The sequence below is a fragment of the Tamandua tetradactyla genome, chromosome 2 (assembly GCF_023851605.1).
Source record: "Tamandua tetradactyla isolate mTamTet1 chromosome 2, mTamTet1.pri, whole genome shotgun sequence".
NCBI lineage: Eukaryota > Metazoa > Chordata > Mammalia > Pilosa > Myrmecophagidae > Tamandua > Tamandua tetradactyla.
The window spans coordinates 22,139,416-22,158,749 of NC_135328.1; the positions used below are offsets into that span (position 1 = coordinate 22,139,416).

The 19,334-nt window shown below is 36.2% G+C and overlaps 1 protein-coding gene across 1 annotated transcript; it reads left to right on the forward strand.

The window, feature by feature from the left end:
- The first annotated feature begins 1,413 nt into the window (after positions 1-1,413).
- Positions 1,414-14,751, forward strand: LOC143667018 (E3 ubiquitin-protein ligase Topors-like). The gene is made up of 2 exons (XM_077140724.1): positions 1,414-1,481; positions 12,548-14,751. The coding sequence occupies exon 2, from the start codon at positions 12,620-12,622 to the stop codon at positions 14,540-14,542; it is 1,923 nt and encodes a 640-aa protein (XP_076996839.1). The 5' UTR covers positions 1,414-1,481; positions 12,548-12,619; the 3' UTR covers positions 14,543-14,751.
- Positions 14,752-19,334: the final 4,583 nt, after the last annotated feature.

The window sequence follows — 19,334 nt, forward strand, 5'->3', positions numbered from 1 at the left end:
TGTCATTTTAGATCTTCTTAAACTAGATGTACCCTCAGTTTGAGAAGCCAATACATTCCTTCCCCAGAAACTCCTTTACTTCTGAACCACTTCACAATGTGGAGGATTTAGGATTTGAGCTAGCAAAAATAAGAAGACAAGGAAAGGAAGAAAATGATGAGAAAATGGAGAGATGAACTGAAAGACAGGCTTGAATTGTATTTCAAGCTTGAATGACTCTCACAGTTTTTCTTTCCTCCTTTCTTCTTTCACACCTTTCCTCTAGTCTTTCCCTTTCTTTGTCCCCCCAGCCCTCTCAGTTCCTTCTTTTCAACAGATATCACCTCCTTTTACTGTGCTAGTCTCTGCATAAAGGTGCGTGAACCCCCTGAAAGCACGTTAGTCCCAATAAAACACTGTATTTTATTATTTATTACACCTATTTTCTCATTTGTGCCTTTCAATAATTCTCATTGCACAGATGAGGGAACTGAGGCTCGGGGAGCATGAGTGAACTTCCTCAGGCTAACAGTAGGACGAGAACTCAATTCTGTACTGTTTTTTCTCTGTATAACGTTGACAAAGATATGAAGATTATGAGGATACATGGCTCTATGTTGTCCAACAGTTAGAGGGATATCAGAAATGGTATCCATTCTGCTTCATAAAATCAGGCAAAACACAATTTTTTTAAAAGGTGATGTGCTGTCTTGAGACTGTTTAATAAAACCCACTCAAAAGAACACTAAAAGGTTTACAATTAAGTGTTAAGTACTAGCATGAAGCAGCTCATTTAATCCTCAAAAATATCCTAGGATATAAATTGGTTTTCGAAAGGTTGAATGACCAAGGTAAATACAATAACTAAAAGCAAAGGAGGCAAAATAGGAGAAAAATAACATTTTATTTTGAATGATCTCCAAATTGTGTTGTCTTTATTAACTGGTATTTAGAAAAGGATTGGTAAAAGTGCCCTAAAAAATTACAACTTTTAATCATTTTGAGTCTGGAAATATGTCATGCCAAACAACCAAGATATTGACTACATCTGCCTTGCACACATACTTATAATTGCCACATCTTGCATTCAGAGAAAAAGTGACAATTTTCTGTTTAAGTCACCTAAATCAAAATATTACATTAGACTAACAACTGTTCCTTTGTGAATGCATTTGAGATTAGCTAGGAGCCACCTAGCACTCCTGCTCTCTTCTGAGTCAGACCTCTTGTTATAGTGTTGGTTCTGCTTGATCTATTAGAAAATCCAAGGGTTCTGATAACATCTAAATCATGGACATCTAAATTGGGACACTGCAGGGAACGGAAGATGCCAAGCTTCATGGAAAACTCAGAGCAGTCTCTCTTGCTTCAGGCCACAGCAGAACTTGTCCTGTGTTCTAAATTCTGTTTCTAAGGCAAACAAAACAGAGGTGATCCACTACAACCTAATTAATGCAGCAGCTGCACTCAGTGAGTGTGGACACATCCAGATCATCTCAGAGGTAAATTTATTAAGTGCTTAATTCATGTCATTTCTGCTTTTCAAGATGAATGAAGATTTGGTCAGAGCATTACCTCTTGGAAAGGGTATCTTGAAACTTCAAGAGAAAGAATGAAATGCAAATGACTGAAATAGAGATATATTTTTAAAAAGCAATAATAAGCTAAAGCTATATAATCTTGGAAGAATTTTTAGATACAAGCTATTCATAATTTGGTAACCTGATATTAGCAGGAACTGGAGAAAATGTCATAAAAATGTACTTGAAGAAACTGAAGATAAAATGATCAGAAAAATGGAAATTTGGGGAATAAGTTTGTTTCTAAGAGTTTATGAGGCTTGGGGTAGCCCTAATAGAGGGCTCACTCGTTTGCATTCTGTGCGCTTTCTTTTCCATCTGGCTCTATGAGTAGCCTCATAAACTTCTCTCTCCATGTACATATTCCATCCACTTATCTCATGGTCCATCTATGAGTTTTGGTTTCATATATTCTATCTGTGTGGTCTGCCCTTGAGGATGGGCCTGGAAGGAGACTGGTGCAGGCTCTGGAAGGACTGTTCAAGTGGAAAATTCAGGAATCCCAGAAATCAGGATTCAGGTTTAAGGGCAGTGAAGACTCCAGCTGGCATGAACTCCTTGGCCCTTTGAGTTCCTCCCCTAGGGGAAGGGACACAGGCCAAAGAGGTTTTGAGGGGGTTCTAAAGTGAAGAGACTGTAACAAAGTCCCCAGTTGCCTGGGTTGGAAGGTGGCCCAGGCGAGTTGCCTTCACAAAGGAAAGGCTCCCACAAGCAGTGTTACTGGATAAAGACAGTGACTTTTTGCCCAGGTGCTCAAATAACCAATTCCTGAGACAGAGAGGTTTCAAAGAGAGGAAAAGTTTATTATTGGGTACATGGCAGGAAATCAAATGTCCTATTGGCCCCCAAAATCTGTCTTCCTGAACAGCACAATTCTAATAGTTTTATATCATTAAAAGATGGGCAGGTTTTAGGATAATGAGCACAGCGAACCCAGATGATGTGATTAGAGGTGATTTAATTATTGGGCATGGCGGATTGAGTACATGAGTAGTTCGTTGTATGTAAGAAAATGATGGCCTTAATATGATGGAGGGCATTGTTTTTATTATTACAATGAGGCATAGGTGACTTATAGGTTAAAGTTTCAAGCTTCTACACATGTCAGGCAGGTCCATTTTGGTTAGATCCAGTCACTGTTATCAAGATAACTTTGGACTTGGGGTGGATTAGCTCTGGGCTGACCCAGGACCTTTCATTAATAAACATTAGCGGCTGTCTTTAGTGATCACAAACTCTAAAGTTGAAACTCTGGATAAATGTGTAGCAGTGAAGGTTAGTCATTTTACAGTCACAAAGGCACAAGATAAAGGTTACACAATCATTGTCAGAGATTAAGGCAGCTGGACCACAATTCAAAGATTTCAGGTATTTCCCTTTGTCTACTGGAGTATACCAGAAAGTAAAAAGGAACACCTACACAATAATTCGGTAATCAAAATTATCCCTTAAATTCTAATATCTTGGTTACAGCTTGTCTCTCTCATTTTATGATTATCTCTCAATATTAAATGATAACTAGGTGATGACTCTTCTAACATCTTCAAGGCTGAAAAGGGGCATTGTCATTAAGGGGCAGAGGGAGGAAACTGATCGATGTTCTTGGAGAGTACAATATTTCTACATTTCAGAGCTTATCTGACATTGGAACAATCTGGAGGTTTTAAGTCTCTGAAAAACAAACTTAATATAAGTAAAATTTTTATAGAGTCCAAGATATCTTCCAGGGTTTTTAGAAATTTTGTTGCTTGGGGTTTGCCAGACTCTGGCAGTTTGCAACATCTGGCTGAAATTTACATAAGAAAAATCCAAAATAACCTCTCAAATTGATTTGAAATCTCTTAGCCTTTGAAACTCTATTTCTTTTCCCCTTTTTGGTTAACTAATCCCACAATGCCAGGGGGAGGCTCAACCCTGGGAATCATGTCCCATGATGCCAGGGTCAGGCTTACACCCCTAGGAACCAAGTCTCATGTAGGAGGGAAGGTCAGAATTTGGTTTAGAGACAGACCACATTTGAATAGCAACAGTTTCTCTAGGGATAACTGTTAGGCATTCATTATAAGTAGGTTCAGTTTTGCTATTACAAAAATAATTTTCATAAGGGCAAGCTCCAATATTGAGGCCTTGGCTTATTAAATTGGTAGACCCCCCTTGTTTAAGAAAATATGAGGCATTCTCCAGGTGAGGAAGTTTAATATTTACACTTTTCTCCAGCCCCTCAAGGGACCATGCAAATACTCTTACATTTTCTGTTCAAAATACTCTGAAATGCATCACATACAGAATGTTAATATTTTATTCCTTATTCCAGGTTTCATATCAAATAAAGCTTTAATTAGGGTGTTTAAATAGACTGACCAGAAAGGTTAAATTAGATAGTGTCTACAGGAAATTTAAATTTTGGACAAAAATAAACATTTTTCCTTAGGTCTCAAAGAAAAGCTAAGGTTTTGAAACAAAGACAATATTTTTTTACCTTTTATGCTGATTTACCTTAGTTTTACTCAGATCAGTTTCAGTGAAATTTTTAACTGGAGTTTGATCTTTTGCAGCTTTTTTTTTTTTTTTTAACAGTTGCCATGTGGAGTAGTGCTGACTTGCAAGCTGGAGAACTAACTCTGAGTCTCAAGTTTCACACAGATTCTTAAAGTTTTGTCTGTGTCAGTGCCATATTGTTTTGAATTCCATCCTTCTATAATACAATTTGAAATTGGGATGCATGAGTTCTCCAACCCTGTACTTTTTCAAGATTGTTTTTTGCCTCTTGCAGTTCCATACAAATTTAAGGATCTTTTTTTTTTCCATTTTTTCAAAAATGAAATTTTAATAGGGATTATGTTGAATTCGTGTATTGCAAAAAAACAAAAAAGCCAACAACTTAAAGTTTCAGGGAATGACCAAGTTACACGAAGAGCAAAACATCTCAGAACTTAAAGATAACAGTTAAAGCTTTTAACATAAGCCCTAATTTTTATAAGTATTTTAAAATGAAGCTACTTTCAGAAATAAAGCATGAGACAGTTGTTTCATATTAACAAACCGTAGCAGAAGTTTTGTTCTGCTTCACCTTTACACATGTATCAGAGTTATATTAATTAACAGACAAAATATAATTTATATATTTGTCCTGCCTCTCTTTTAAAGTATCTCATTGTTGCAGATGAAGCTCTGTCCTATTGTTGACCACATACATTTTTAGGGAAGTATTAGAGTAAAACATCGTGACTGACAAGTAAATTTGGCTGTTTCTATAATCTGTAGCTTTTTTTTTTTAAGAATAACTAAAACCATGAGTAACAGCATCATACCATTGTTTAATATGATACTGTTACTATCGAGATACAATATGGATAGTGAGAACATTGCCAAGGCTTTAGGAATGCTTATACAATCTTTAAAAATATGATAGCATTTTACTTATACAAATGTAGTTAACAGCAAGACAGAAAATAGTTTTTAACCACTGTAATACCTGTAATACTTCCAAAAGACCTGCTACGCAATATGTTAAACTATTTTAGCACCTTACTATTATAAGGTGAAAGGACAGATATTTTTTGTAACAGCTTTTTTCTTAAAAGAGAAAAGTTCCTTAAAAGAGACTTATCTTCTGAAATAAAGGACAGTAAGGCTAACATAAACATTAAAATGGATATTATGCTGATGTAAAATCTTTGGTTTCTAGACAGAGTACTTGGATGATTAAGAAAAGCTTTCTATAACTTTACATTGAACATACTAACAACCCACATTATTTTTTTTCTTTTTTTAAATTTTGTTCTTTTTTTTTTTTGGCATGGGCAAGCACTGGGAATCGAACCCGGGTCTATGGCAGGCAAGAATTCTGCCACTAAGCCACCATTGCACTGTCCAATTCATATTATTTTAACAGAGAGAAAATGAAACTTTAGTTTTGTATGAATACATGGTTTGTCACAAAAGCTTTAAAAATATATGATAAACAGGCTTTTTAATCTGGTCAGCATTTACTATGACAGACCAAATTCATCTTTATAAACCTGTAACTTTCTATATTCATTTAGAATTAAAATTCACTTTTAATCAGAGAATATGATCATCTTAGTATAGGAAATAATTAGCATACTATATATTCCACCTATAGTTTTTATTTATCCAGATTGCATATAATCAGAAATAAACTTGATAACAAATTCATAAAGCTTTTTTGAAAATGCATACTTTCTTCAAATAACATGAAGGAGAGAAGAGACAGAGATATAACCAAATAATGGCAGATGGAAGAAATTTATGCTAGGGTTGGGACACAGCCAGGCATCTATATGCTTTATAGTCCCAACACACAAATGATTACTTTACAATATGCTTAAATTGTCTCAGTCTAATCTAGCACTACCTTCAAAGGTCAGAAAGCCCCAAGTTTAACATATAATCAGCTTTTCAATATGTAAGAGATTTATATCTAGGAAAAAACTCAAACTTTTCTCAATATTAGTCCCATATGCTAAATAATACCAGGAATATGCTAGTTCACAAAAATTAAGTTATGGCTTCTAAAAAAAGAAAGATCTCTATTTATTTAAATGCTGCTTTTTTATTTAAAGGTCTTACAAGTGTCATCTTATCAATGAGGCCTTCTTAGGTTATTCTTTATCTATCTGCTTTTAAATTCTTCCAGCATTTTTATTCTTTTATCACTACTGTCTTATACTGTGCCCTAGTACGTGCATATTCCAACTGGAATATAAACTCTTTAGAGCTAAGAATTAGGTTTTCCCTACTTTTGCAGCATTTACTAACAAGAAATATACTGACTGATGTTAGCAAGGCCATTACAAATTCAAATTCTTTCACATACTGAGGTAACAAATGGTAAAGTAACCAAAAAGCCAGATTCTTTGAAATCCAGGTAATCAATTTATAAAAAATTCATTTATATTTATTCATAAACTTAACTGATTATTTAAATAAAATATATTTGAAGCATGAGCATATTCCTTCATTATATTTTATAAGTGTCATCATTACCAGGTACATTGCTCAGTTCATATAACCTGATCTGTCTACTTAGGCCATTTTTTAACAGGAACTTTGAGAATGTACATGTAAAATTTATTTTATCAGTAAGCTTGTATAAATTTAGGAAGAACATACCCAGACAGAATAAAATCACATTTGTTCAATTAAAAAATGTATCATGAAATTATTTTTATCAGAGGTTGAAAAATACTTTTTATTTTAATATTTTAAAATTACAGACAATTTTAAAAGTACATTGACTATAAAGTTCTGGAAAATATACTGTAATTGTTTAATTGGTTCTAAACCTAAATCTGGGAAAACTTTTCCATAGCTCTTAAAGGCCTTTCATTTTACTTACTGAAATTCAATAATTAGATTTTATTCAGTTACTCTTATCTCAAGCTTATTAAAATTTAATAATCATCTAATTACTATGGTTACCATTGCAAAGGGATTATTGAAAAAAATAATTTTAATGAACATGGCTTATTCTGCAGTACTGCCTCTAATCTCCAGGACCAGTAAAAAGAATTCTAAACCACACTTTCATCATCTTTTTTCACGGCTGCATTAGCTGCTTAGACCCTGGGGGCAGGGATAGTTTGAACAGAAAGAATGAACCCTGGTTTGTTAAAGTTTTAAGTGAGGGCTGTGGAATTTTGAGAGTTCCTACATCCTTCTTTTAAATATTGCCAATTAATAGATCTGTTTCACTAAAAGGTATGACCCGGACAATTGGAAAAGGTCTTTGCCTTTCCCACAGGCAATCTTTTGGCAGCCTTTGCAGCTTCAGGGAAATTCCAGGGTGGTTTCTTTCTAATGTTCAGGTTTGTTTACAATAATTACAAATTAAAGTTTTGAACTTTGTCTCCCAGAATTTTTTCTTTTTTCTTCAGAAGTGCCAATTTATATATATATATATATATATAAATGTGCCTATTTATTTTTAAACAGTTCAAATAACGTTCTTTAAGAATTTTTTGTTAATTTGCTGTTACCTTTCAGAGGTATGAGAATACATATTGAATAGGCAGACAAACACAAATAGAAAGTTAGTTGTGCAAGAAACAGAAACTCAGAAATCCTTTTGAGAGGGACATATAAAGGATTGAATATACATGATCTCATCCCATTTCTGCCTTGTTGCAGAGCAATTTTAACAGTAACATCTCTACTTTAACTATAATGGTAATAATTTTTCATTTTAAATCATAGTGAAACCAGATTATGTTACAAAAATAAACTTTTTTCTTATAGACTCATAACTAAAATCTTTTCAATTAACGTTATAGCTCAAAGGTTCCCTTTTTAAAGAATTTCCATAATAAGTAACCAGTTAGTAACACCTGATCTATATAAATTGAGTAAGACAACAACTAACAAATTTAACAGACACTAGCACTTATTATGTTTAAATAAAATACCAATTAAGAGCTAGACTGAACACAACTAACAATTAAATAGACATTAAATGCTTAATACACCAATTAACAATTAAACAAGCATTAAACATTTATTATACCTAGGTAACACACCAATTAGCACCTAAACAGGCCTACTTAATTTCATTAAATATCAGTTAATTGCTAGATTACTTTATTTTTTAAGAAAAAATTAGGTTATGTCTTTAAACCCTGTGTAGCATGGTAACTAGAAAACAGAAAGGGGTAGAGCTCAGAGTAAAGGGCATGGTTCTAAGAGCAGGACCAGGCCTCAAATCCAGGTCCAAGGAGACTGAAGGACAATATTAACTCCCCTACCCACTTTTATCCTGATGACCCACCTAGTCAGATGTCCAGACTTGGAATGGGGAACAGTTTCTCTCTTTGAAACTTTTTAAGACACCAAAGGGTATAGTCCCAGCAGAACAAGGAGACCCCGGTTTCCAAGCTTCTTGACTAAAGAATATCTCAAGGCTGCAAAAAGCTCAGTTTCCATTCTTACCTGTTTTACCAGAACCTCGACTAGATGGCCGCCTTGCTTCTTTGGACCTTTTGTCCCACCAGAGTTGCCAAATTGTTACTGGGCAAAGGCGATGGATTCTTGCCTGTATGCTCAAATGACCAATTCCTGAAACACAAGAGTCTCAAAGAGAGAAAGAGTTTATTACTAGACATGTAGTAGTAGATCAGATGGCCTATTGGCCCCAAACTCTGTCTCCCTTTACTACAGTGATTCTGATAGTTTTATAGCGTTAAAAGATGGGCAGGTTTTACTATAATACACAATGGCCCCAGATGATGTAATTAGAGGTGATCTAATTATTGAGAATGCACAGATTAGTGCATGCGTAGTCACAAAAATATGTAGGAAAACGGTGGCCTTGATAAGATGATGAGTGTTCTTTTTAGTATTATAATGAGCTCCAGGTGACTCAAAGGTTGAAGTCTACACTACTGTGCATGTCAGATGGGCCCACTTTGGTTAGATCCATTCCAGGTTATCAAAATAACTTTAGACTTGGGGTGGGTTAGTTCTAGGCTGACTCAGGACCCTTCATTAATAAACATTAGGGGCTGTCTTTAGTGATCACAAACTCTAAAATTGAAAAACTGGATATATGGATACAAGTGAAATTTGGTCACAGGTTTTTACAATCACAAGGATATAAGATAAAGGCTTTACAATTATTATCAGAGATCAAGGCAGCTGGATTACAATTCAAAGATTTCAGGTATTTCCCTTTGTCTACCCTAATATACCAGAAAGTAAAAAGGAACATCTACATAAAAATTCAGTTATCAAAGTCATTCCTTAAATCCAGATTTCTCAGTTCCAAGACCAGATTAAAGATGGCTCTGAAGAAGAGTGTGAAATTTTACCCAGGTCACAGCTAGGGCTAAATCTTGAAGTCACCTAATGGGAAACTTTTGCTAGAGAAAGGAAAGACTTCTTTACCCTTATATTAATATGGAAAGAACAGTGAAAGGGAATGAACACTACAGATAATTCTGTGTCAGTGTAAGTGACCAGAAACCACTGACAATCTGCCATGGGTCTACATAAGTTATTCCTGTACTAGTTAGATATGGAGTAAATAAGAACTTTGTGAACATGACCCCATGGGGGCCCTAGTGATTCAATGGAGTCGCATTTGAGGGTCACACATGGGACATAGGACCTAGTTATGTTTAACAAGTTGCACTTCTGTGCATGCTTTTGTTAGAAGAGTTCTTAGCCTTCAAAAGTCTTGAAAATGGCCAGTTGAGATAATCTCTGAAATTATTTTCAACTCTAGGATTCTATGAGTTTAAAGAATTAGAAGGTCGCATAGTTGAAAAACCACCAAACATAATGAAAAGTTGAGCTAAAATCAAAATTTTGAGCTTTTTAATAATTAAACTATAAAATGAACATGCCATTCAAAAGTAAAATGAATGTGCTGAAAATATGGAGACCAAGATTACAAGAAGCATTTTTTTTAAAGGGGAATTTAATAAGTTACATTTTTATAGTTCTAAGCCTATAAAATTGTCCAAACTAAGGCATCCATGGAAAGATACTTTAATTCAAGGAAGGTCAATGGCCCCAGGAACACTTCTGTCAGCTGGGAAGTCATGTGGCTGGCACCTGCTGGTCCTTTGCTCACTGGCTCTGTTGGTCTCAGTTACAAGAAGCATTTTTTTTTTTTAAATTAACACACTATATATATTTTAGGAGATTTTCTTTGCTTTTCTTTATTTTTATTTTTTTTTGCATGGGCAAGCACTGGGAATTGAACACGGGTCTCCAGCATGGCAGGCAAGAACTCTGCCACTGAGCCACCATTGCCCACCCTTGATTTTATTTTTATATAGATTTTTTAATTAGAAAAAATACACATTTACAGTTTAAAAATTAAACAATATCAAGATAAGTCAGAAACTACCACTATCTTTTTTTTCTTATCCCTACATCAAACTCCGCTATCCAAATTTTTTAGCATTTCTTTCCTATCGTTCCAGAGTTTTTCTATGCAAATACAAGCTTGTGTTATGTCTTTCTTGACTTAAAATTTTAATCAAATATTAATTAATGCAGAAGAGATATATAAGGCTTAAATGATGAAAAACATTTCAATAATAATAGTAAAGCAAATTCTTATACACCTGCCATCCAGGCCAAGAAATAGAACATTCCTGTTCCTTTGAAAATCTGTGTATTTTCAAAGAATCTGTGTATTCTTCCTGAAGGCATTTTTCTTCCCTCATTGTTCATTCATTATTTTCCTTTATTGACTTCTTTAAGTTTGATTGTCATTGGTTTACCTTGTTGATGATTTTCCCTTTAATTCCATTTTTTTCTACCTTCTACAAGACTGGAAGTTATGCAACCCATATCTATTATTAGAGTGATTATCATAGACATCTTAATTTTCATACTCAACTATGTCTAAACTTAATAAATATCTTTACCTTCATCACAAAGCAAAGACTTTAGAATATTTTAGCTTTAATTACTCTCCTTCCAACCTTTATTCTATTATTACTATTATTATTATTATTTGCATGGGCAGGCACTGGGAATTGAACCTCAGCGTGGCAGGTGAGAATTCTGCCACTGAGCCACCATCACACCGTCCTATCCTATTATTTCTTAGTGTTGGAATTTTACTTTGTATTTTAGCCTTGTCATAGACATTTGTGATATTGTTTTATACACTCTTCTCTTAGATTGACCTGTATGTTTACTACCTTTTGCTCACCATTTTGTTTTCCACCTATTTTCCTTCTGGAGTTTCTTTCCTCCTGAGCTACATCTTTTGTAAGTTCCCTTATAAAAGGGTAGTTAATGTTTAATTTTTTCAGATTTTAGTTTCCTTCAAAATTCTTGAGAGAGGCTTTCATAGACTATGTAATGCCAGAATGAAAAGTTAAATTATATTCAACACTTTAAATACATCCAACCATTTTCTGATTTCCCTAACTACAACTGGAAAATCACATTGTTGTCTTTTGTGTTTGGCAATATCACTTTGATTCATTTTGGTATGGATTACTTTTTATTGACAATATTTGCCATTCACTGCAATTCTGAAATGGAGCCCAGTCTTTGTCTTCAGTCCTCCGAAGCTGTCAATTCTGATCATCATAACTGAAGCTCAAGCGCATCAGATATGGGCGGATCTGATATGGTGTCAGATGTTTCTTCCCACTCTGGATTCCTAATTAATTTCTTTTTAATCACCAAGGGTTTATTTCTTTATCAATTTAGCAATGCATATAAAAATATTATTTTTACTATTACAGCTAGCATTATTTTGTTACTCTTAGTGGGAGAATTGTTCAGGCTGGCTGGTTCATAGAACTGCCAGATACTAATGCTTACCTGCTACCATTATATAATAGTCTTTCATGTGCCTACAGTACATGTAGCTATCTTATCATATTACTGTGTATAGATTTGCTTCAATTTTTGAATTCTCTAATGATGGATATTTAGATTGTTTCTGAAAACCTATAAAAAAGGATAAACATTTACATATTTGCAAATTTTTCTATCTAGATTAATTCTTTAGAATTAGAATTGCTAGGTCAAAGGATATGATGCTTAAATTTTTATGTTTATTTCCAATTTGCTTTCCAGGGTTTTCAACGACAAATCTGAGAAAGAATAAGAAATGCCTTGTCTATATTGGGTTTTATCGAGCACATGATTACTAATTTGAGGAAACAGTTTGCCTCTTACCTTTATTCTAGCATTTATTCTAAGGAGACACAATCTATTACAGAAATATTCATAGACAGGTTTTAATAGGTATTTTTCATCGCTGATGAGGAATTGATTTGAACCAATGTTTCTCACTTGTAACTGTGAAATATAAATTGTTCAGAGCAATGTCATTAGATGGCTCATCTGACTGTGGGTGCCCTGACTGTTCAGAGGATACTCAGAATGAGTCTGATGGGAATCCCTGTCCCAACAAGAGTGGTAATGACTCTTTATATTCAAGATCTAGAAAGAAATCCCTGTGTTCATCCCATATACCATGCTTTCCTTCTCAGTGCTGCTCCACCAGCGCCGAGGGTGATACCAAAGAAGCCTTGGTGTTTCCACCCTCAGTGGAGGAAAGCTATATGGAATCTTCTCTAAGCAATCACCTCAAGCAGAGCCCTGAGGATATTATAAGGAAAAGTAGACCTCTGAGAGAACTGACTATCCAAGAGCTACTGAAGGAGTTTGGAGATAGCAAGAAGTTCCACTCAAACTCCATGTCCGTGGGCCACTTTAAAGATCTGGTGGTTATGAAATTCAGAAGAGCTCTGTATCATTCTGGAATTTGGGTGACACATGTCCAAGGCTACAGGACTGAAAAGCACTTTTCAGCTAGTTACTTCAAGAGAAACCCGGCTTGTCTACACCGACTAGTTCCCTGGCTGAAACGGGAACTAACAGCTGTTTATGGAGATTACGGCTACACAGTGAAAAATATCCTAGCTACTGTCCTCCGTCACATGACAGAATATGACCTGGACAGTGATTCCTTTATCCACCTCCTGGAACCTTATCTCCAACAACACACCCACCATTTCCTGCATGAGTTCATCAGTTTTGTGCATTCACCTTACGACATGGACACCTATGACCAGCGAGCCATCTATCAATGCCCTGCTTCTTCACCCTGGGAAAAAAAGAAGCCTATGGCACCCACTCCTGTCTTACCTTTACCTGAGGACCAGGCTCTCCTGGTATCACACTGTGATACCAGACAGTCTAAAAACACCCAAGGTCACTGGAATAATGAAGGGAGGCCTCTGTTGGGCTTGAAACAATTTCCAAATGGTAACTCTGCTTTGAAGAAATCTGACGACCTACCAGTTCATCATAAACTAGCAAGTAAAATGCATGCTTGTATCAAAGACAAACCAGAATCAGGCAGTCACAAAGGTACAATATCCACTAATAATATTCTCTTGAATTGGGCTGCACCTAGGGATAGAGGCCCAGGCTTACTGAATTGCAAAAAATATGTTCAAGAGAGAAAGACAGAAGGGATAAAAGTGCTTCCAGCTTATGCCCAGGATCTGGGAAAGAATGAAACAATTCCACACATCATCAGTGCTCCAGTGATTTTTAATCAGGGGCAACCAAGGAAGGGCAGTCTGCAAGAAAGAAGGGTTTTGAGCCCTGACCAGCAGATCAATTTCCAGAAAAAAGAAGTAGAAAAAAACAAGCACTCAGATTCTTCAGCAAAGATCTTTCAAAGAAGATTACCCAGAGAAAGAACCTTGATCAGTTGCAAATCCAGAAACAGAGATTCCTCTTGGAGCTGCATTTCAGAAATGACCCTTTCTCCTAAGCGAGGTGGAAGAAAGCAGTGCTCTTTCAAGAAGAAGAGAATGAAATTCAGGCGGTCTTCCCGGTTTGCAGAAGTTAGTTCATATCCCAGCCAAAAAATCAAAACAAGATCAAAGTCCAGTAACCACAGATCTAAATCCTGGTGCACTGGACCGAGAAAGAGATCTATAAGCAGAGAATCGAGTAATCCCTCTTTGAGTGGAAGCCTCAGAAGTGAACATTTCACTCAGAATATATGCCGTGGGCCCTCAAAAGGAAAAACTGTGCATGACTACGCATCACACCCTAGGAGGGCATCTTCAACCACGGTCCAATATTTGAAGTTTTCTACAATGGCTGGAGAGACACCCAAATATCCTTCTAAAGGTGAAGGTGCTTTCCTCCCTGGAAGCCATGGTAATAGTCCCACATGTCTACAGATTGAGAGACACACATCTTCAAATACACAGGAGATGTGTCAAAGAATCACATTCCCTAGAGCCAGAAAATCTAGAGCAGTGGGGCAGAGAAAAAGCAAACACCAGTGTCCAGATAAGCAAACCACAGAGAAAATCAGTAGTGAAGTGGGGGATCAGGATAGTATAAAGCAAAATTTTATGTGTGCACCTTCCTGCAGGAGGCAAGTACAAAAGAGACAGGAGAATTCAAGCCTTCAAATGTGTTGGTGGGCCAAGAATAAGCACAAAGGAGATGCTGTATGAGAAGCACAGAGGGATCAGCTGTTTTGAAAGGCAAATCAAGCCACGTAACTAGCTAACCAGGCTCCTTGGGTATGGATATAATCTGAGAAAATTGCCAAAGGGATCCATCGCATCCCTTGCTAACTGGAACTAAGAGCCTGATGATTAAATTCAAAGTTCTTTTTGGAGACAAATCCACATTATTAAATTAGCCATATATTTAAACATTATTTTTGGCTGATTTTTTCTTGTAGAACTGAATTCTAAACTATTTTAACTTATTTTTCAGTTTCTAAGTTTAATTTTGAAGATTGGCTGCCAGAAGTTCAAACACCACAAAGAGTATAGTAACAATAGGAGAGTAAGTATATATGTTAAGTGTGTCGTTAGCGCATGTTATTTTTAAAAAACTGTTGTAGATGGAGGTCTGTTCTGTTTCAGACCTCATGTATTTTTGGTCCCTGGAAAATAAGACATGGTTATGGTCTTTCAATATACTCACTGCCTTCAAGGATTTCACAGTCTAGTTGTGAAAACAGATGTAAATAAACAGGCAAAAATGAACATCTGTGAGGTTTTGCACCCAGTCTTGCCTACCTTCCTGACCTGATCACAGCACTTCCACATGTCCTGACATCTGCATGTCTTCATCAGAAGCTGCCATATTTTCAGATAACTGTTTCCTACCCCAGTAACCTCATCCAGAGGTGCCACCTCACCTAAGCCAAGCTAATCTTTGGGTTTTGCTCTTTTGGCCATAATTGACGATTCCACTGATGGCCAAGTCTTACCACTTCCCTGGGATTTTTCAAACTGGTTCTGGTTTAAAAAAAAAGGGTCATCCTCTCTCCCTGGTAGCAGATAGTGAAAGATTTAAACTTGGATGCCATGAGGAGCCATACTTGCCATTTTGTGGTGGATGCCAGTTTGAAGTTGGAGAGAAGCAGCCTAAGGGGTAGAGAAAAGCAGAGATAAGGTGGGAGGGAAGGGTCTTGGAAGCGTTTCAGGACCTGCATCTTCTTGTACTTGAGCTGTCTGTCTGCCCTTCAGGTGTCTTTTTTTTTTTTTTTTTTGTAAAAACATTTTTTTAAATTGTGAAATAGAACATATATAAAAAAGGCACTAAATTTCAAAGTACATTTTGATAAGCAATTGTAGAACAAATTTCAAAGTTACAGTTCCACAATTTCGTTCTTTCTTTTAGCTGCTCCAAGAGACTGGAGACTAAAAGAAATATCAATATACTGATTCAGCAGTCATACTTATTTGTTAAATCCTATCTTCTCTGTTATGATTCCTTCTCCTCTGATCCTTCACCTAATCTTTACGGATATTTGTGCTTTTATTTTATATCATGTGCTTTTAATTTTTAATTCTTCCTTGGGTTTCATGAACTGATACATTCCCTCTATGTGTCTCTTATCACAACAGAATTTCTGGTGACTGGCATTTAAGCAGTTCACTGGAATTGGCTCAATGGAAACCTCTGGGAGAATAGTAGGGAGCAACAATCCCTTTGGTGAGGCTTCTAAAAGCTTCTTGGAGAAGTAATATCTGGATGTGGGTCTTGAGGGGTGGGTAGGAGTTTGCCGGGTTAATGCACCATAAGGGCTATCAGAAGGAAGGAGCAAGATGAAGAAAAGGAAGAAAAATAAAATTTCCAGCATTTCTCATCCAGCATGGTGCAGAAATCCTGAGAAATACACTGAGAAGGGAGGCTGACGCTAGGTCATAAACATGGATGAAATCTGAGTGCTCTAGGTCCCCAGCGGTTTCCTAAAGGGAACACAAGACTCAAACTACAAATTTATTATTTTTTAACATTGTATTTATTTTAATACCTTTTTTTTAAACAACGAATACATTGTCCTGCAGAAAACTTAGAAAATCTGTGTAACAGACCCAATTTGATCTGTCACTTTCAGTCACATTTCTTTCTGTTTTTAATTCACCTTTTCATCAGGTTATATGAGCAGTCCATTATCAGTTTTTGCATCCCTTCACTCGGTTGGAAGAAGTATAGTGTCTGTTTTCGGTCCTTACTGACACTTCTCATCACTGTGTTTGCCCACATTCTTTTTTGCTTACTGCTACTAGTTCATCTGGGCTCTAGAAGTGGTAGGAAGATGCTTCTCTACTGGCAAAGACTTGATCATAGAAACCCTGCTGCCAAGGTGATGATGGCCTGTGTTCCACCTCCATATGTCTAAGCAGCCATCCCTTCAACTCAGGTTCTGCCACCACTAGGGAAATGCACTGGAGGGGAGCACAGGTTTTCACCCTTCCTAGAGTACACCTGAAGAGTCAAACTCCATACCTCTGACTTCTACCTGTGTTTGGAGAGAATGGCAGAGGCAGAAGTATACTTAGAGAAACAGCTTTCCTCTTAGTTCCCCCTGGAGTAACGCCAGCATAATTCTTCAAAACTAAGGTTTTTCTTCCAAAATCAAGCAAACAAGGAAATATGTTTTTAAAACCTTCCTGGGATGATGGAGTGAATGATTTAGAATCCAAAACCTTTACTGGTTGTGCCGGGGGTTGGCTTGGGACAAAGGGGGTTGGCATGTAACAAAGAGATGAAGATCAATATTACTTTTTGACTCTCCTGTAACAACAAGTCAAAACTATCACAGCACTGATCACCCATTATCCTACCATCCAGGAGGAAATATTTAATACAGTGAAATATACACCCATGCATCCTGCGATAAGATGTATATACACACACATACATAAACATTGTGCACAGCCCTTTAAAGCCATGGCTCAGATGGTTTATTTTTGCATCTCGGTTCAATTGCCCAAGCTTAATTTACAATGAAATCAATTTTTCCCTTGTCATTCTTGAAACACTGTGAAGGGAGATAAATAGAGCAGAGCAACATTTTATTAAATTGTTCATTTTGCTCTCTCCCACAAAGTTCCTTTACATGCATTGCAACTGCTCCCACACTTTTAAAAACTCCCTAATATAACTTCCTCCTTTTTCTTGGTGTCCTAAGAGGAAATGATCTTTGGAGCTTGCAAAACCTCCAGGTCCATCCATGCCTGTGCTCCAGGAAGGCCACTAGAAGCCTAGAAGACTCTCTACTATATGTTGATGAGATAGGCTTTTGACTTTCATATGTATCTTGGGGATAAACCATTCTACTAATATTTAATTAAGCACCCACTACATTCCAAGCACTGCCTTATGTGTTAAGGATACAAAGTCAAATAACACATTTATTCTCAAGCAGCTTATAGCCTAGCTTGCAATAAAAATTTCAGGACATGCCAAATTTAGAGATGCCTTTTTACTGTATGCTCTATAATTCTTTGAATTTTTAACAGCAAATGGTCATAATGTCAGGACATGCTGAGATAGTCTAAAAAGGTTTCATTTTCCATTTTCCTCATGAAATAAAATGCAAAAAATATCTGAATATTACTTTGACTGCTCTCGCCTTCTGCCTTAGACTTGGAAGTTTGATTATCCAAATAGTGCAGGGTACCTGAACTGGATGAATTTCTTCTCAGGGTAGGAAAGAGACAGAGAAGCCAGTTCTTATAGCCAACCTCAGCCAGTGTGACCTATAGACCCATTTTATTGTTTTCATGAAGGAAGAGATTGTGAGGTAGTGGGTACGTACAACCACAACTTTCCTTTCTCATTTGAGGAAAGTTCATTAGTGACATCCAATTCTAATATTGTTATTTCTTTTGGAATAGGGAGAACATTTGTCTTAGTTTTCTCTCATAGAAACATTGAAAAACAATTTCTAAACACAGGGAATTTTCACTGTGAATTTACAAATATTTTCACATGCTTTGTCCTTGTCAAGGAATGTATAATCCATCTTCTGAAAAGAGACACAAAGGTCCTTGCAAAACCTTGCTTAAAAACAATAAAAATATACCATTTGCTGGGCGGGCCACGGTGGCTCAGTAGGCAGGTTCCCTGTGCCTGTCTATGCAAAAAAAAAAAAAGAAACAAAGAAAAAATATATATACTATTTGCTTCTCAACAAAATTCATCTTGAATGTTGGTGACCATTAAGTAACTTGACCACACGTCTCTCAAGGCATTTGCTTATCTAATACCATGAGATCACTGAGTGGGGAGGACATTTGGCTGCATCAGGATCTAAGATATTTACAAGATATTTACAAGATTGCAAGCATGAGCTAAATCTTTCATAGTAAAGAATAATGGGAATATATGCAAAGTTCTGAAATTAGGAAGAGGAAATCAACTTCAGAAGTTCATGGTGTGGTAGCTACAATTTAGCAGTATTTCACATTAAAAAGGAAAGTAAAACTGCTACTGTGGCCACAAGTATGCTATGAGCCAACAATGGCATGTTCCTGGGAAAAGAGTCACCCCAATGTTAGGCTAAGTTCAAAGATTGAAAGAATTTCTTTAGGTAGGGAAAACCAAAGTGAATATCTAAATGTCTTCAAATACATGAGTGGGTGTTCTCCACTCTGCATGATTTGGAGGGGGGAAGTTTCTTAATCAAAGAAAGTCCATCCTATAAAGAGTGGCTTTATGGTAAAGCAAGAGGACCATGGAGAGGGAAGGAGCTGTCAACCTTGGAAGTTCTTGCAATGGTGGATCTCAATAATGTGGGAAATTTGACTGGATCATTTCTAAATTCCTATCTAACTCTTAAGTTTGCAAGATTCATTAAAGAGTCACAGAAATATGCTAATGAATCAAAATATCAAACATGTAACCATGAACAACTTTTCTTGCATATTATTCAAAGAGAAAATGATAATGTAGAAATAACTGATATTTATTGGAAATTTACTATTTGGGCTAAACTAT